The following is a 20482-nucleotide window of genomic DNA, read 5'->3' as shown; positions in this document are numbered from 1 at the left end:
TTCTGATGATCTTGAGGAAAGCACTCATCTCCCTTCCACCAAACATCCTGGGATTGTGAGCACTGCTGGATGAGGATGTTCCATAGAAGAGGCCTACCAATCAATCACACTGAAATAGCTTTACTGTATTTTTTAAAATAAACTCATGCTTATATGCCATCAGCACCTGAGATAAGAGGAGAATATCAGAGAAAATACAGGTAGGTGCATATCCCACCCTTCATAAAGTTCTCATGGCTCCTTGAGCAGATGCAAGAGGAGTCAGTATAGTAGTCATCAATTCAAGGAGAGCTGTACACTGTTGGAGGATCCCTTTTTCATCAGCTCCCTCTATTTATGCCACTCTACAGGGAATGCAAGTTTCTAAGAAACAAAAGGTAGCACATTTTTTCCCCTCTGCACAAAGAGCAGCATTTTGTACATCTCCATCTTCAGCAATCATAGCTGATTCAGAGAAATGCTCTTGCTGTCAGCTTACGTGCATCCTTTTACTAAAAGCATTCTCGTCATTGTTATTCATTTACCTTCTTTTACTGAGTGAACCTCGTGAATTCTTAGGGCCTGCATAAAAACCAACAACTGACAGCAGCCATCTGCATTCTGAGTAGCAGACTATTTTTTCTCTAGTTCTGGACATTTTACTCATGTTCACGTGTTAGTGTGCATTTGTGTGCATCCGTGTGCATCTGTGGCCAGGCACACAATTGCTTCCCATTGCATACATCTGTCACACACATACTACAGCAAGCATTACAAAAATACTGCTGGTGCAAATCACTGTTCTGCATTCAAAATGAACTCCAATGGAAAAGGTCTCCTTCAGGCTTTTCCATTCCCAGGCTCAGAATTAAAAATCACTAAGGAATTTTTTTCCAAGTTTTCTTCTCCCGAAGGAAGAGTATGAAATATATTTTAAATATATTCAAACTTTTTTCTTCTTTTTCCTTTTTTTTTTTTCCTGACTTATTATTGTGTTCTTTCAGCCTCCTTCTCTATGTTCCACATTCCAAAGTGTAACACTGCAATTTTCATCTCCAATAATTCCAACCATAGGTAAACGTGTCTCTGTGTAGTACAGGCACAGGAGTACAGGAGTACATGCAGCACAGTTGCTCTTCTGCATCTCATTTATTCTCTTGCAGTTTGCATCCACAGACAACACACTCATGTTCTTTACTCCACTGGTAACCAGAAAGCATCTCACACAGAATCACAGGGGTTGAAAGGAAACTCAAGAGGTCATCAAGTCCAAGCCCTTCTAAAGCAGTTCCCTACAGTTGGTCATGCAGGTGGGAGTACAGATGGGTCTGGAATATCTCCATAGGAGACTCCACCACCTCTCTGGGCAGCCTGTTCCAATACTCTGTCATCCTTATTGAAAAGAAGCTCTTCCACTTGTTTATATGGAACCTCCTATGTTCAAGTTTTAGGCCATTGCTCTTTGCCCTGTCGCTACACACCAAGAACCTGGCTTCATCCATTTGCCTCTCACCTCCCTTTAGATATTTATAAACCTTAGATCTCACTGCCTGATGATTTATTGGAAAATAGATGCTCCTGCCCAGAAAACAAAACTTTCTGTAGCAGGCATTGTCACCCAACTTTAGGTACACAAGGAGCAAGCCTCCTAATTCTAGGGAAGCAATCTCCTAACCAAGCCTGAAAGCAACAAATATGAGGTCCATCCAGATTCAGGCAAAACTGCATTTTGCATTGGGGTTCTGGTAGAAAACAGACTATTTAAATAGGTTTAAATGAGGACTGGCTCCATCCCTAAGCATGCCATGAGACCAATGGCATTTCTCCCAAAAGCAGTTAAAATGGTTCAAACAATCATTTTTTCCTGGTCATACTGCGTGGGACTGCAGGCTCTGAGCCCTTCTATAATGACACAGGTCGGGATCTCATCTTCACTCCCATCTACCACAAATCAATTAACTTAGTTACAAACAAACTGTTTGTAATGGTGACAAACTAGAGAGCCCTTTACACCTCTGGACAGTTTACTGGTGCTTTCAAGTTGAGGTAATGAGATCTTTTTATACCACAAAAGGAATTTACAAGAACTGCAGGGCTCAGACACACAATCTACTTACCATGACTATACAAGTCAGAGTGCTGACAATCTGTCAATCTCTTGCAGCTACACTGTAGATCTGTAGTGTAAATGAGAATAAGGTCTTTCAATTCCCATGAATAAAGTGAAAAGGAACAGGCAGTTTACATTTTCCTCAAACAAAGGAATGTTGCAAGAGATGGAGTTAAAAATGTAATTCAATGAATTATAGCAAAAAAAAAAGGCAAAAAAAGAAAAAACAAAAACCACAGTATAGTCTCTGGCAGTAAAAGACAATTTACTGCAGCATTTCAGGTGTCAAACAGCCTAAGGAGTCCAGCTTCATCTCCACTGTCATAACCTCATATTAAAAAACTTTTCCTTATCCAAATTGAACTGCCCTTTCAAACTTAGCCTGGCCATTCCTGAAATTTCCAAATGTCAAAGTGATAAATGGCAATGCAGCCATTGGAAACGGTTGCTTCAGGAAACAGATTTTTAAAAAATATTTTGAGATCCAGAAAAGAGACTTTCTGTTGTTCCTGCTTCACAGTTAATAAAAAATTAAAGCCATAAAAACAACATAAAACCCTCCTTACATTAAAAAGAATAGGACATATCTTTCGGAAAGCCTCCCTGGTTTGTGTTGCTACAGTTCCATGTGGACTTTATCCTTAAGTTGGACCTTTCTTTAAGTTGGATCTTTCTTTAAGTTAGGGATGTGGAGTGATGAAACCATGTCATGAATCACAGAATAGGTAAGATAGGGTAGATGGAGTGGAACGGAATGGAATGGGGTAGAATTGAACAGCACAGGATAGAATCATTCAGCTGGAAGGGATGTACAGAGACCATTGAGCCCAACTGCCTGACCACTTCAGGGCTACCCAAAAGTTAAAGCACGTTTAAGAGGGCAATGTCCCAGTGCCTCTTGCACACTGACAGGCATGGGGCATCAATCACCTCCTTAGGAAGTCCATTTCAATATAAGAAGCCTGTTCCACTTGCCTGATCTCTAGCAGTGACTTGGACTAAGTCCAGGCAATGGCTGTAAAGTGAACAGAATCCAGAAGTGAAGAAGGAGAGCAGTTTCCCTCTATTTTGCAGTTAGAGGATCCTGTTTTACTTCCTACTACACAGTTTTGAGAGGCAAGGATCATCTGTGCTCTGGAAGTGGGAGATCTCCTTCCACACCCACAGAGTCCCATATAGAGATTTTCCTCTGTAGGAAATACCCTTGAAAATGACCTCGTCCTGCTGAATGCCAATGCCTGCAGGATTTCAAATGTCTGTTGTTTGTTCTTCTTCCTTCCAGCTGAATACGGGGAGGCAAATTCGGAGGGAATGTTTCAACATTACATTCAAAGGTCTTAAAAATGCAACTATTTTATCACATAGAAAGATTCCACATTTGCATTAACTTACAGACTTCCCCCTTCTTCTGACAGGAAACACAAGTTATACATAAGCTATACTCACTGCCCATTTCTCAGCTCCCTTCACATACCCCCACATTGTTTTCTTCTTTAAGATTAGCACTAAAAGATGGAGTGTGTGGTTCAAGTTTAAATCAAAGAGAGATGTGTTTCTGCTAGAATGAAAGGTAAGCTATGAAAGACACAGCATCTCTCTATGAACTCAGTTTTACACGATCTGTTGTTTTCCCCCTAGCCCCCATCTACTGGGTCTTTAAAATCTAATGGTCAGCTTACATTTGTGAATAAGAAAGTGAAGGCAGAAGTCATTCTACATTAGTTACTCCATGGGAAGTGCCTAAGTGAAGTCTCTTACCCCCCAGTGAACACAAGGGATCCAAGGCAGCTTTAGCCTTCTGTTCAGGAGCCATCTGCTTAAATGCATCATGTGTGAGTCAACATCTTGAAAGGAAAAATGCTAGTTTGGAATGCAAAAAGCCTCCTGCAACCAAATAACTAACATCTAAGGAAAACTAACCCATGGAAGTGACCACAGAAAGGGAAAGGGAACAAATTCTCTCATGTTGTCTATGATCTCTTAAACTCAACACAGATACACACGTACTTAATGGAGGAAAAACAAGAAACATTTGATTAAATGATTGTTTTCCTGAGGGATGAACAGGCTCTGGTGAACAGTGTGCAGCTCACAGATGCTTTGTGTTTTATTATTGATTAAATGTGATTAAAGTGAATAATAAGCTCAATTGATTAAAAACAATTTTTGTCTGAAATAATCCTGGAAATGCTTACAATTTCTTTGGTTTTAAGGAGACTGAGATTTAAGAAGTGAAGAATTACCTACTACCATCTTCCACCAGCAGCATCCACTTGCATCTTTGCAGCAGGACTTTCCGATGACTTTAAGGGACTGAAATCATAGTGTCATAGAATCACATAATGGTTGGGTTGGAAGGGATCTTAAAGCCCGTACAGTTCCAATCCCTGCCATGAGATGGCTGCCCCCCACCACATCAGACTACCCAGGGCCCATTCATGGACCTGCAAACCTCTAGGGAAAGGGTGCCACAGCTTCTATGCACAACCTATTTCAGTGCAAATGACCACAGATACCTCTGTTGTAATTGTGTTGATGATAAATAGTCATAGCATCAAACCATTACTCTCCGGGCATGACGTTACTTGACCTCATAGGCTTAAGGCTTTGAACAAAGTGTATGTAGCATATTATTAAATCCAAAGTGTAGCATCTTTCATCTAGCTGGAGAGGAATGTGTTGTTAGGCAACACACAGAGAACAGGCTCATATGTTCATGCCCCATATCATCACAATGTTGGTACTGACAAGGTTTTAGGAAAATAGCAAGAATGCTAGTCTTTGGGATGAGGCACAGTCTGCTTCAACAACACACAGTGCAATAATGACCTCATGGGCTAAGAAATGGAACAGAATGGGAAACATCTTTACGACCTTTTTGCCTCCCATGGCAATGAGAGTATTGGGAACAGGAAACTGGGCTATTGCAAATGTCAGATGCTCTCAGCCACTGATGAAACATCACAGAATCACAGAATGGCCTGGCTTGGATGAACCTCTAGGATCATGAAGCTCCAACCTTCCTGCTACAGGCAGGGTCACCAACCTCCACATTTCATACCAGACCAGGCTGCCCAGGGCCCCATCCAACCTGGCCATGAACACCTCCAGGGATGGACGGGGCATCCACAGCCTCTCTGGGCAGCTGTTCCAGCACCTCACCACTCTCATAGCAAACAACTTCCCCCTGATATCCAACCTAAATCTTCCCTCTTTCAACTTAAAACCATTTTCCCTTGTCCTGCTGTTATCTCCCCTTTCAAAGAGTTGACATCCACACCTGTGCTGCATCCCCACCCTATCCCTGCCAGTGCTCAGCACCACTGGTGCCTCCAACCCAGTTTCCCTGGAAAGGACAAAGGTGCAAGAACAACCAAGGCCACCATGCCAAACTTCTCTCCCAAAGCTTGTCAGGAGCACTTCTTAGGGAATAAAGTGTGAACAGAGCTGGAGACAGTGATAAATTTCCCTTCTGAACAATCAATAAAAGTCTCCCAGCTCCGCTCAGGCCCCTACTGCGGATACGAGGGCCATAATTACATTGTCAAAAAGTGGAGTTGCCCCGGCTGACCGAACCCCCCTGTAAGCCTGACGTGTGATTGACAGGCAGTTTATGGGTGGCACGATCTGACTGGCAGGGGAGTTGGCTAAAGCCAAAGGCAACACTGAAATTTCCCAGTCTGCTACAACCACCGGAGCAAAGGACTGCTGCTCGCCAGGGGATTGTGGGAAACCCTGAGTCATATTAACATATCAAAGTAAGAAGCTGACAGCGCTTACTAAACAATCTGAACTCAACCATAGCTGCAGACCATCCCCCAAACTTCCCCGTCTGAAGGAGAACAGGAATTAAAATGCATTCAGCCCTGTCTTCACCACGACAGCTCTGAATTTGAAAGCCTGCTTGTTTAACGATTTTGATCTGCGATAACATACATATATGTGTAGATGTATACATATATCACATACATTGCTGAGCATGTCAGTTTCTTTCATATACACGTGTGATATGAAAGAGGCTGACGTGCTCAACAATTTGTTCTATACCACGGGCCAGACTGGTGCTAAATTGGAGCCAGAACAACATATTTCTGTTTGATGTGAGCAATGTGAAGCCAGCAAAAGAATACACTTCTTTTGGTCTTATTTTCTACTGAGCTGCTACTGCTTCAGTGCTAAATTGTGGATTACATGGTCAGAATCAATCTTAATTGCAGCCAGGCACTGGGATAGTATGTCACGCAAAGCTTAGAAGTGGCTTCATGGCTGGTCTTTGAGCTGCTCACTGCAGGGTACACCAGGGGTGTAAAACATCATCGGAAGTGCAGCTGTGCAGAGGGACCTGGACAGGCTGGAGAAATGGGCAGGCAGGAACCTCCTGCAGTTCAGCAAGGGGAAGGAGAGGCTGTGAGAGCTGGGGCTGCTCAGCCCAGAGTTAGGGCAGCTCAGGGGGTCCCAGTGCAGCTGTAAATTCCCGCAGGACATGCAAGGGGATGGAGCTCTGCTCCACAACGCTTGGGACAGCCCAGGGGCACAGGGCACAGCCAGGATGTGAGGAGCTGCCATCAGCAGCATTGCTGTGCTGTGCTGTGCTGGGCTGGGTGGGTGGGCATTGGCACAGGGAGAAGAGAGCAGTGTGGGCTGCTCACTGGGGAGCCCCAAAAGCCAGCCATAGGGCAGGCTGAGAAGGGAAATGAGAAGCAGGACAAGCAGCTCAGCAGCAAGGAGATGCTATGCTCTCTTTCCCAAATTGCTAGATAGCAAAACAGCACAAAGAAGTCAAAGCTTTTGTAGTGCACAATGTAAGGACAAAGTTCTGACTTCCTTACAGAGGTCAAATTAAGAAGGATGCTTGAAGCTAGCAGAAGAAGACACAGAAAACGACATACTGAAAACCATTACCAGGCAAATTCAAATCAGACATCTTAATATGTCTCTTAAAAAATAAAATATAAACATGGATGATTAACCAAATCCCCTGGAACAAGCTTCCACAGAAAATGCTGGCTTCTGATTCCCTTGACGTCCTCAGACAAAGACCAAGCCTTTCTGGAAGGCATCTTTAATCTAATGCGAGTTACCAAACCCAAAGCTGGGATAACTGTGAAACTCAATGGCCAGTAAAGGACAGTCAATTCAGCTTGGGTGATCTAATAGCACTTCTTCACGGAGCCCCTCTAGGAAATGGGATAGAAACATTCTGCCCTTCTGCTAAAGCCAGTTGACTGAAATTATTTAAGCCAATAGCAAGCACGAAATATTTCAGCCCTACTGTGACTCAACTAAAGGGTCAAAAGCACACGGTGCAGCTTTCAGCACACGTCTAGGTGCATCCCCTGCCACCTCCAGCTTCCGCTTCCCTCTCCTGATTCAGAAAGGCATCTGCTGGCGGACTGCCCTCCAACAGCCGACCTCATCCGACCTCCCTGAGCTGCTGGGCACTGACAGGATCACCACACACAGCACGGCTTTCTCCCTCTGTGTGCTCAGATTGTACCCCTCGGTGTCTTACATTATTTTTGACTGAGAGCCATACGTGTCAGTAACGCTCAGATGGCAACATTTCTGCTCGTGGGCCTGGAGGGTGGAAGTTCAAGCCCTGCTGGAGGATACGGATGCCTGCTGACATGAATGTTGACATGCAAGAACAGAAGGGAGGGAGATGAGGCGTTCAGACACGTTGGCTTTTTTTTTTTTTTCCTTTCTCCTTTCTAAGACACATACTGCCTTTAAAAACAGCCCATTAATTAAGAGCTAGATGTGTGCATTTCACTAATACTCTAATTCATGCTGAGTTGGGACCTGAATTCCACATCCTGACTACAGCAACAAGAAATGTCTATTTAATACCAATTTTTCATAGCCCTTTAAAAAAATCTGTGTATCCAAATTCTTCTAGCCCACGATATGAACCTGTATTCATCCACAAACCCATGCCAGTGTCTGTCCTTTAGGTCCCTTGTCTATTATACACGATAGGAATCCACACTTTGGCTCTGTGAGATTTTCTTTCAGAGTAAATATGGTGGTTAGAGCAGAGGACTGGGCATCCTGGACTGAAGTTTTTAGCACTGTCACAGTTCTTCTGCATAGCTCTGGGCTTGTCACTTGTGACCACAACCTGTGCAGAGCAGGTGTGGCTGCGTGGAACGCCAGGAGATCAGAAAGATGCATGGCTGGAGGATGGAGGAGAATAAGAAAACAAGCTGCTTGGAGTTCTGTGTTGCTGCTGCTGCTGTGAAGAGAAGCAGTGTTCCCACCCCAGCTGGCAAAGCTTGTCACTGGCTTCAGCACAGTACCTACCTGGTAGAGTACTTGCTATTGGCAACCCCAAGAGAAGGAAACTTCCTAGCCGTTATGGAGAGAGATAAGGAGAAAAGGATATCCCATTCTGGTAGCAGAGCAAACCCACATAATACACAGCACAGAATGAATGTCTGGTTTCTAAGGGATGGACACTTTCATTCATTCATTTAAATGCATAAATCCAGACATTTTTCAAGTACCTAAGTGAGTGCTAAGGTTTCATAACTACTTGGAATCACAGAATCAAAGAATCATGGAATCAAACAATATTTGATACCATCTGGCTTCTTAGAGCTGAAATTTTCAAAATTACTCAGCTCCCAGTATGGCAGCTCTTATGGAAATACAGCATTTTTAAAGAGAAGGAAAAATGTACTCACCATGGATGGAAAGGGTCCCATTTCTCACTGCCAGGAACTTGACCCCATATGGAAACAGTGGTGGGGAGTGGAGGCTTCCATAGAGGTAGATGTGTGCTCTGTGATGGAAACGGGCTGTGGAAGATCCCACCCGGAGCTCTCCTCCATCAGATATCAGAATGTAATGAGCATGTAGTTCCACAGGTCCTGGACCAGTAAACACGAGTTTACCACCTGAAGACAGCAGAAGAGTAAAATGCAACCACTGACTACATGGTTAGTCATTATCATAGAATCATAGAACTGTAGAATCACTGAAGTTGGTAAAGACCTCAAAGATCCCCACATCCAACCTCATCCCACTCCCACCATGCCCACTAAACCACATTCCTTTGTGTCACATCTCCACAGTTCTCAAATACCTCCAGGGATAGTGACTCCACCACTCCTCTGGGCAGTGGAACTGCCTCTCTTTCTGAGAAGAAATTGCTTCTATCTTAATGAGATTAAAATATGAGGTTAAGGATGAGGGTAACAATGTTGCTTCCTACAAAAATCCAACCGTGGTCAGCACTTCTCCCTTCGGACTGATCAGCTCTTCAAAGCATGTCTCTTTTAGTAATGAACATCTTAGTTAACTTAGACCATCTTTCACTTCTGCCACAGGCAGCATCTTTCTAGACCTGAGCAAAACCACCACAAAGTCTGGGCAAATATCTAAGTCTCTCCACTTCCAGTCGAAGGAAGTTAAGTTTGGAAACTCCCAGTGTTAACGCACTCACTCTCTGTTAGAAGGGGATAATATTACTTAATTTGTGGGTTACTTTGCAGATTACAAACTGCTTGTGACAGAGGGAGGGGAGAGCAAAGCTTAGGAACACAGAAATTTGCAACTTATTTCAGTGGTTCAATTCTTCCAGTTGCTGTTCAAAGCCAGATGCTTCCAAATACAGTACAAGAAACTTCTCCTTGTTAGCTGGATGTGAAAAGAACTCCCCATTCCATGAAAGCCTCATTTTAATCCCTAATTAGAGGTTAGTTTTGCCCCAAAGCATAAGGTTCCATTCATCTTCCTGCCAACACTTTCGTTCTACAATCTATTAGTAAAAATAGGACAGGTTTAGTCAGTAATATAGATCTGATCCTTCAAATCTTTTTAATACTCGGGCTCAGTAACTTCTTGAAGCAGTGAATTCTGTGGTCTAAGTTACATAGCACATGAAAAGGCATTTTCATCCTTTGGTTTCAACTCAAGTCTCTTCATTCTATCAAATGCCGCCTTTGTTCCTGCCTGGTGTGAGCTGGTAATCCCAGTCTATCATTTCAGAGCAGTTCACTCTGACATCCTTTCATGGTTTCCCTCCTATGAAGGACAGTTTTGCTATCACTGCGGTGTATTTGCACAGAGCAGGCTCTCAGACATATCCTTCTGCAGTTCAGATTGGTCTTCCCAGGTCAAACCATGCATCCCTGGAGCTAATCCCAAAGCCTCACATCATATCTCCTTGCAAGGGGTCTATGAGCCTCCCAACCTTTCCCTCTAAGAACCAGCAGCTAAGGAATCTCATATCATGGCCAGAATCCTACTGTTGTTAGCAACTTTTAATGTTGATCTTCATACCCACCAAACTGTTGGCTTCCCCGTAAGATACTACCAGTCACAATGACATGAGAGCTGCACAGCACTTCTCTGCCCTTCCATTGCATCCACTCTTGCTGAGCACATTCTGCATATCCTGACTCAGGATTGCATTGATGGGCTTTAATTGTTGAGCTTAATTTCTCACACTCACAACAAAGCTAGTATTTGAATAAGAGCTACCCATTCAATAGTTCCTTTGCAGACTTCAGTAGGTTCCAGATAAGTTTATACAGGGCATGCAGAGAAGAGATAAACCTCACATTTCCTTGCAAATAACCACTGGTAACCATGGGATTCCTCCCACAAACACCAGCTCCCACGTATATAAGCTGCCTGTTTCCCTAGACATACTTTTCTATATACAAATGCACTTCTGTTAAGCTTGCTTCACTACAGTCGTGTTGTATTTTCACAAATTGTACTGAGTAAACACTGATACAACAGCATGAATTTCAGCTTGTTTCACTTAAAATGATGGAAGGTTTCTGACTTATTCTGAGGTATGCCTGACACTTCTAGAAAAATGAAATGTTGGCAATACAGAAACGTGCTCTGCTGAAATGGTATACATTCACAGACTGAAGGGACCATTAGATCCTATCTCCTGGTGGTCTGTGCACATCACACCACTGACAAACTGAAGGAAGCAGAGACTCTGTGTTTGACTGCTGGATGCCCTCCAGAAAGGCAGACAATCAATTAAGTGATTGGTGACGTTGGTGAAAATGGTAGAATGCTACCATTTTCTAGGATAATTTTTTTTCCAGTGGCTAATCTCCCTTACTGGTCACAATTTCTGTTTTATTTCCAACCATAGATGAGCTCTCAGACAGCGGTTGCCTTTACGCCCTCCTGTGTTGCACTGCAGAGAGGTCTACAAAACAGCACTTTCTGCAAAAGTATCAGCAGGTAAACAGCAATTAAATCAAACCTCAGCCCTCGATCAGACTGGTTTTAAAGCTTCTAAGATTCTTCCTGCAAGGAATCATCTATATACTCTTGCGTAGCCTGAACACTCAGGCTGGGCAGCCTGGTCTAGTATTAGATATGGAGGTTGGTGGCCCTGCCTGCAGCAGGAGGGTTGGAGCTTGATGATCCTTGAGGTCCCTTCCAACCCAAGCTATTCTATGATTCTGTGAACACACCTTCTGAAATGGGGAAGCCAGATTTCTTAATCCTTCTGCCTCTTTATTATTCTCGTTGGTAGTTTCCACAGAGGCAATTCTTCTTTATCCCCATCTTCTGTATCTTCCTCTTCACACAAAAAACGATACGACCTCCTTTTGTTACTTCATTACAGCAGTTTCCTTGGCCACATCAGCTCCTGATGGCTTTCACAGATATAGTTTTCTCTCACACAATCCCTTACTGAGTACCCACACTTTTTGTTCCTATCTGCCCAGCTGTGTACTCAACAGTGTAAACCTGTGCTTAGTTTGAACGGCACTCACAAATGTGATCGGTGATGGATCTCCATTTACTTGCAGGTGATTTACTTCTTCCAGGTGATCCTCAGTCATCACGCTACTACATTTTACAAAACTACATCTGTTGAACAAATTTGTGACTTTCTTAGAAAATGATTTAAAATTTCGTCCCCTTTCTTTGGGGAAACTTTTCCCTTCTGTACTTTCCCACGTACACTGAAATTAATATTCACAGACCACAGAATGCCTCTACCAGAATAAAACTGGCCCTGGTGCTTAAAGAATGCGTATTCCTGAAAGATACTATTTAACATCTTCTTCAGTAATAAATGGATTGCTGTTCCATCTTCCTCTTGTGATATAATTTACCATCCTGTTCCTTCCCACGCTGAGAACAGAAATATTTATTAAATATATTTGCCTTATAGCAGCAGTGTTAATAATTTTATCACTGCAATCGAGAAATGGAACTATAAATCACTGCGATTTATTTTATTCCTAACATAAAAAAGACATCTTCCCCAAGGTCTTTATTGACTTCCTATGCACTATTCCCACTGAAATATAGTCATTTCTGTTTCCACTTCTCTTCATATGATTTTTAATGAATATTTTAATTGTTGCTATGCTGCACCACTGAACTGGGAAGGCTGGTAGCCAGAATTGTCCTGTCTTCTGATTGCAAAATCATACTTCTGCCTCAAATAACCGTCTCAAAAGTTTTCATAAGCTTCAGGCACACACTGTCCATTTACAATTTTCAAGCTGTCCATAAGGCAGCTTAGAAATATTCAGTTCCTCCCACAACCCTTTCTAGATCCTCTCTGTTGGATGGGAGAGATGGGGGAGCATCTTCGTTTGTAAGACTCCCGAGTTCTTTCCTGTTTGCAGCCTTTTCAGCACATCTCAAGGCAGCTGTGAGAAGATATCTGTTTCCCATAAGGTCTGGGATTTACCTTCCTTTTTCCCTACCTACCCTGGCTCTAGAGGTTCTGATGGGCACTTTTGTGTACGTGGCTTTGGCATGTCAAGAGTTGCCCATCCTTATACAGCTCCTCACGCATGAACAGTCCTCTAAATCCTTTCTGTTCCCTTTCCTCATGAAGTCCCCTGGTTCCACAGCATTAGGCTCACTACATGTCAGCTATCCTGAGCAGTGGGTCCCTGCATCTATTCAAATATTTTCTATCTCCTTTGTGAATTTACAGATGTCTGGTAAGCTTGGCAATTGGATGCTTTGTGACTGCCCTGCACTGGTTAGAAGCACACATGTTGTTTCAGCACTTCTCAGTAGCATCATGCTTGCAGGCATTAATTCTGCTGTGCCTGCAGGTCTGACCCTTTCTGGTGCACATTCCGTTGGCTTTCCCTTTCTGGGTGAAGATTTGGTTGCGCTGGGACAAAAAGAGCTGGACCTCAGGTTGGGAGCTGTTGCCTGGCTCTTGGGATTCTCTGCCCCCAAGTGCAATGACAATCCCAAGCACACTTGGCAATGGTGCAAGGATTTGAGAGATCGTGACCACCAAAAGAGATTTGCTGTATGGGATGCTTTGGCTTTCCCTTAGCAGCAGCAGTCAGATCCCAATGTAATCATAGGAACTGAGTGCATCAGCTGTAAGTGATGGCCACAACTTCATGCAGCTGTCTTAGCTATTCATGAAGTTTCTGAATTCCTCCCAGAACAAAACAAAAGGCACTTATAGGAAAAAAGGGTAAAAAGAAAAATTCAACTGCTGAAGATTAAAAAAAAAAAAAAAAAAAGCAATATCAGACAAAGGAAAAGAAAGCATTAGCAGGGATTCATTTAGTCATTAAACAAGTCAAAGTGTAAAATATGTAAAATAAACTCCAGCCAAACTTACAAATACCTGTGTCAAAAATCTATACACGGTCCTTCCAACACTCAGCTCTCCGTATTTCTTTGCTTTTCATCAGGTCAAAATAAATATACAGCTGCTGCTTTACAAGATTGTCTTCCCCTTTTTTAAAAGAAAATAAAAGTTATGCTTCCTTCTTTTATTGCACTTGACCCCTTCTCTGAAAGCAGAAAGGAAGAATATTGCTCAGCTGAGCCTTTGGCTGTGACCCTCAAATTGTTTGTTATGGCTGCACGGGAAAGCAAAGTCCTACATATGACCTTGAGGGTGATTTTATAAAAATCAATCAACTACTGTTATGATGGCCTCCCCACCAAGCAAAATAAATACAATTAAAGCCATAATCACTTCTGTACAGTAATGTGCAAATTCAATGGGTCTCTTTAGGTGGAGTGAGAGAGAGTGGGGGCGGAATCCGTCGGGGTTATTTGATACTTTGTGAGAACATCAGAAGCACCATTCTTCTCAATTAACCCAGCAATTAGCCTCCACCTCTCCGCCTGGAAAAGAAATCTTTCTTTATCTGTCTTTACTCAAAAGAAAAAGAGGAGGGGAAAAAAAACAAAAAACAAGGAAAAGTCTGGAGGAAGCCTCGGAGGAAGGGAGAAACAGCTAGACCAAATAACAAAAAATGGTAATACAATAATAATAGTAATAATAATGATAAAGGGAGCATTGTAATCTGTCATGTGAATAAGTACTCCACCAGCATATCAATGGTTGTATGAAGAGTTTTATCTTCTGAACTCATTGGGAAATGGTAGAAGGCACACACAGAACAGTAGGAAGTGGAAAGTTAATGTACCACCACTTGGTTGGTCATGCAGCCCCAGCTGGCTCACGTAATACCAAGTTGAGTCAAATTCACCACCTTGGTACCCAGAGCAGTTACCCTGGAACAAGGCTGTGCCATGTGCTCTGGAAAAAGAGAGCAAGCATCCATGGAGATACGAATTTTGAGGATGACTGTGGAAAGTTTCTCCTTGCTTCTGTGACACAGAGACTGATTCATGCTTTCAGACACGGGGGTTTATAACCCTTCTCAAAAATGTCATTACAAAAAAAAATTCTTCTACTATTCACATTTTCATAGCGTGTAAGAGAGACGTTGATTTTCTCATTACTTTTTAGGCTGAGATTCAGAACATTCCAGGGATTTACTGAACTCGGTGGGAAGCAAAGTCCCCATTCCAAAAGGCATCTTTATATGGAAGTTGGGCTTCTTTACCATTAGCTTTTGAGGCAACACCTCAGCATGTGAATCACAGCATTTGCAGTGAAGCGTTAAAGCAAGCAAATTGTAAGGAAGGTGCTGGAGAGTCTCCAGAGATTTGTTTTAAATCAGTAACAGAAAGCGTTAGGGAAATAACAATGGAAGAACTGTCCTGCATGTCAAGAGTGTTTCATACCACTTCGATTAGCAGAAAACCTGCTCTCTGCAGAAGAGGATATGCTGGCTCAAAAAGGCCATCTCCTCAAGAGGACTACTCCCTCCCATCACCACAGAATCACAGAATCCTAGAATGGCTTGGGTTGGAAGGGAGCTCAAGGATCATGAAGCTCCAACCCCCCCACCACAGGCAGGGCCACCAACCTCCACATTTAATACCACCACAGGCTGCCCAGGGCCCCATCCAACCTGGCCTTGAACACCTCCAGGGATGGACGGGGCGTCCACAGCCTCTCTGGGCAGTTGTTCCAGCACCTCACCACTTTCTCTGTAAAGAACTATGATTCTATGACCCTTAAATGTTGTGTCTGGTGTGCCCTTGTTGCAAGAGAAAAAAAAAAAAAAAAGCAACAACAACACAAAACAAAGATCCTCCTCTGTACAGGAAGAGAAATACAGAGTTTATGGGCCTTCAGTGGGAAGAATAAACTATTTTATAGACCTGTTGATAGGCTCACATGGCATCTGGATGAGCCATAAAAGTTTACTGCAGGCTGGACCAGTGTCGAGCAAGATGTGAAGAAGTTTGTCCTACTGCTCCATCCCAAGGCTGCCTGAACCACAAGTCCAAACCTCCCTATATAGGTTCCTTCACTCTCATGATACACAAGTGCAGGTGTGTTTTCCACCAGAACATCAATAATGCTAAAAAGATAAACACATAAATCCAGCATTTTGTTAGATGGAGGCCTTCATCTGTCCCTGAGTGAGGAACCAGCAGCTGCTTGAGTACTCTCAGATAGAAACCATCTCCCAAGCCTGACACGTCTGCATTGTCTGGCTCATAGTCTCACAGCCATCTGCTCAGATGGCATCTGCTGCCTCGTAAGTGGGGTTGGCAGCCCAGAGGACACTGCCATAGGCAGCTCCCTTCAGAGAAGTTCTATTTCTTCAACTCTTAAGCATCTTCCCCTTGATGAACCTGCAGAGGGAAATCTAACCTGCTGGCTAAGAGATGTGGGGACTCCTGGTCATGCTTAGACATACCACAGTCCATCATCTGGGATCTACTGAAGGAAGCACTGGGAAAGATTCAGGTTGGATATAAGGAAAACCTTCTCCAAAGGAGTGGTCAGGTGCTGGAATGGCCTGGGAGGTGGTGGAGTCACTGTCCCTGGAGGTGTTCAAGAAACATTTAGCTGTGGCACTAAGGGACATGGTTTAGTGGGGAAGAACTGGTGGTAGGTGGATGGTTGGACTGGGTGATTTTGGAGGTCTATTCCAACCTTGGTGAGTTTATGATTCTAAGCTATCATATAAGCCTTGAGAAGGCATCACGCTAAGCACTGTGCAAAGAGGTGCAATGAAAAAAATCAGTCCTTAGGCTCTTATTTCAAGTCTTCAGGTGATGGACACCTGTTAAGTCCTCCACGTTCACCAAAAGAGGGGAACATCCGGGAAAGAACAGCTGCAGGGAGTAGAATTATTATTATGGTCTATCTGGGTGACAATCAGGCCAGTGTGTTTCCACTTGCTTTATCCCTCCATCCACAATTATCTCAAGCTGATTTCTGGCACTTACATTTAAACATATCACTGATTTGCTGCTGGAACTTGTTCTTCTTAGATGCCTGTTCTCACAGAGGAGCTATTGCAATGCGTAATTAGTTAAGCCATCAGAAGAAGAAGGGATACATGAAAATTGAAATCTTCATGCAATGCCCTGCTGCACATTACTCTTCATCAGTACTTCTGCGCTTATAATAAATACTTACACCTTTGAAGATATTTATTTGCATTTAAGAGCTTTAAAAATTATCCTGGGTTGAAAAGGATCACAATGATCATCTAGTTTCAACCCCCTGCTATGTGCCAACCACCAGACCAGGCTACCCAGAGCCACATCCAAAGGCTTAGATCCCTGCTACATGGCTGCATGGACTGTATTTCTGTACTACACATGGGTGTGCAAGGATGGAACTACTATTGGGACAATGCTGCAGCTGTCATTGGGGCCTGGTTAGCATCTAAGGCAGATGTAGACAGATGCAGTGGACCTTTCCATCTTATGCTTAGAAGCACCATCTACTTCTCCAGCAGGGTCACATTCCCCTTTTCCATGCCAGAAAACAGCTTTCAGCCCAGACCAGCATGCTCAGAACAAGTTTTTTGCACTCTGCTCCTCCTGCAACACCATCTCAGGAGCTACTGAAGATACAAAAAAATCAATTTCATCAAAAAGCACGAGCACCGGGAGTCTGGTGCGCATGCTGTCTTTAATCCCATCTGAAACAGAATGGGAAAGGATGACCTGCAGCCCGTGGCCAAACACAAACCAGGGTTTACAGCTGAAAAAGAACCCCAAAAAACCCTCAAGTTGCTAGAGATGGGCCTTAAAATCCTTTCTCTGGGGAACATCCAGCTCTGTGACTTAAATTCTAATGAATTCCTGCTAAAACGGCACTAACATTCTAAAGAACTAATGCCTTGCAATTTTTTTTCCCATCAAAACAACAGAGACTTTAAGGTTCTGAGACTGTAATTCTTGCAGATTTGGTGCACCTCACTGTAACAACACAGAAAAATATCACAGTGACGGGGAGAAATAGGGCTGACTACTCTTCCTTTTAAATCTCAATTAAAAAATACATTGGATGAAATTTCCCATTAGCTGGTACTATTTGTACATCCCATGTTCTTTCTTTAATTAAAAAACATGCTTATTGCAATACTGCCAGAATCGCTTTTACGGTATTTTAATTGTAATGTCTCTGCCTGATTAAAAAAAGAAAATATGAACTAGAAACTGCATGCAAAAACTATCACAATACATATTCCAAATGGGTTGAGTAAATGGCACAGAAAACACCACAGTGAAAAGATTTTCTAACCTTGGCTACGGACAAGGGATTTTAAAATAGGTTTAAGGACAGAAAAACAGAATAAAGATTTTATTCCATCTTTCAGTGAATTCATACCTAGTCTTTATCAGCACTGAAGCTGAAGAACTAGTGAAGCACTGCTTATCTGACATGTATGTATGCAGATGTATCGGCTAATGTTTGATGCTTTTTGCTAATAGCATCAAAACCTAGGAAAAAGTCAAGCAAAATCAGTATTTAGATTTCCTTCCTCTCCACATCTATGTGCAGCACCTACTGCCCAGAGTGGGTGCTCTCTGTCCCTGCAGACAGCCAAGGTCAGGCTGGATGGGCTGTGAGCACTGATGGAGCTGTGGGTGCCCCTGTTCAGTGCAGGGAGTGGGACAGATGGCCTTCCAACTCAAAACATTCTATGATTCTATGATTGACTGATGTAACATTTTCTCTTTTTCCTACAACGCTGGCCATCTCAAGGTTGCCACTGTAAAACAAATGGATTGCTGAATGCCTGAGACCCCACCAGAAAATACCTGCAACACTGCACCAAAATTCATCACCAAGCTAATCCTGGAAGAAGAACAGCCAGCTTTTCCAGTCTCCAGAATTCCCTCGAGGCTGTCCTATTCAGTACTAAAACTTCAGATAAAGGTAGTAATATGTCTGAGGCATCAACCCACCAAAGACAAATTAGTTACTCCAGTGGAAGCTCTGCATAAGGGAAATTTCCATCTGTCCTGGGCTACCATAAATATTACCATACTCATGATGCCGAGATCCCAATAATAACTGCAATCTGCTGAATTTACGTAGTTATCTACAATCTGTCTATCCTGTATCTCTTCCCCAGTCAGTACTGTCTGAGCAGTTTTGCAGTCTGGATATTAAACATTCCACTGCTGATAATCACGTGTCCATGCTCTGCTTGTCATGGGGGAGGCAGAAACTGGTGGTCGTCATGGTAGTGGGCAGGATCCAGCTGCTTAATCCCATTTTACTTTTGCTTTAGCCTCCAGATCTTCTGTAAAGACAGTCTGGTCACTACCAGAACCTCTACATGCATTTGTCTGGGTGCTAATAAAGCCAAAGCAAGGTCACCTAAAGGATGCATGTGCAGCTGATGTCCTTGTTATAACAATCTTTAAGCAATTTCTACACTGTTGAAATCATCATGACTTCACCCTACACAAACTGTATCCAAAACCCTCATGGAGTTTTAAAAATAAGAAATCTCAAGAAAAGGATCTACATCTTTGGGATGTGTTTGCTGGATACACCACCTGGATGGTAGGGTACAACAGCATCTTTGCAAAAGAGCAGACTCAGTAGCTTTACAGGCTTTTTTCATCCATAAAGTCTGTTTCAGGTTGAGTGCACAGGAAGCCTGGTGCTGAGTCAAGAAAGCCAAAGGGAGCAGAACTACAATTTAATCCCATTCTCCAGCTCCAACTACAAAAACACTTCAGCTCAGGCTTCAATCAGAGTGCGCTTCTACACTCGCCTGCAGGCCTGGGGTTTATTGTCATGCCCATTTTGCAGCTGGGGAAACTTGGCAATTATTTGACAAGTTCAGAGACTCAGGAGTTGTTACTCTAAGGGGATCGCCTAACTGAGATCCTTCTTAAGATGGATATCTATAATACCTAAGATGAGCATGTCTTTGGTGATGTGTGTTTCTCTAGATCAATACAGGAACCTAAACAACTCCCCAGAGCTGGGCAACTTAAAGAAAGGTAAGGAAAGATGACTCCAGCCTGGTCTTACACCAAAGCAGACCTCAGGATATCTTGACTCTGCATTTAAACAAGGTTTCCCCAGTCCTATCTCAGTGATAAATCTGCCTTCAAGTAGGCCCAAAGCTCAACAGGCTTCTGCTGCAAGACTGTGATCCAGTTCTTAAAGAAGACAGAGGATGAGCTCCCAAATTCCTATGTAGATTTTCAGCCAAAAGTCTCAGAAAATCTGAGTTTTGACCTATCTCTTCAACTTCACACCACAATCACACTGGGGTTAAGAAGCACCTTGCAACACCAAGCTTTACCATCTTCGATGGGGCAGAGAAGGGAAAAAATCATACTAAAGTGCTTCTTACTTTTTCAATCACAAATTCTTACTGTATTTTTTTTGTGTTCCTGTTTCTTTGCTTTCAGCAGGAACGATGCCCAGGGTAGCAGTTCTTGGCAGTCTAGACTGATCGAGTTCAAGCTTCATTGGAAATATTCATGCAATGTGGATAAAACCTGTGAAGATTTATCTCTGCAGAATGATCTTTCAAAATAATATCCCTTAATAGCTGTCAGATACGTTTTCCACCATTATCTCAGTGGAAAACCAGTCCCTTTAACATCCTTACAGTATTAAATTATTATTATCAGCAGAGTAGTCCTAGGTCCTAAAGCCTCTTCCCATTGTCAAGGTTCACTTCAGCTTCATCTTGCACACAGGCTTAACTTTGAGCAAGCAGCTGCACCAGAACAACTCATTCACTTAATACCAAAGATGTGCACAACAAC

General features: G+C 43.0%; 1 protein-coding gene across 1 annotated transcript in view; it reads right to left on the bottom strand.

Annotated features, from left to right (window-relative positions):
* PKHD1 (PKHD1 ciliary IPT domain containing fibrocystin/polyductin) overlaps window positions 1–20482 on the bottom strand; it is a 242386-nt gene that overhangs the window by 141144 nt on the left and 80760 nt on the right. Inside the window, exon 37 of the mRNA XM_090136629.1 lies at window positions 8776–8988. Coding sequence (XP_089992755.1) covers window positions 8776–8988 — 213 coding nt within the window. The remainder of the gene's footprint in view (window positions 1–8775; window positions 8989–20482) is intronic.

This window comes from Phasianus colchicus, chromosome 2, assembly GCF_987193195.1.
Source record: "Phasianus colchicus chromosome 2, bPhaCol1.hap1.1, whole genome shotgun sequence".
Classification (NCBI taxonomy): Eukaryota; Metazoa; Chordata; class Aves; order Galliformes; family Phasianidae; genus Phasianus; species Phasianus colchicus.
This window is presented reverse-complemented; position numbering and strand designations above follow the sequence as displayed.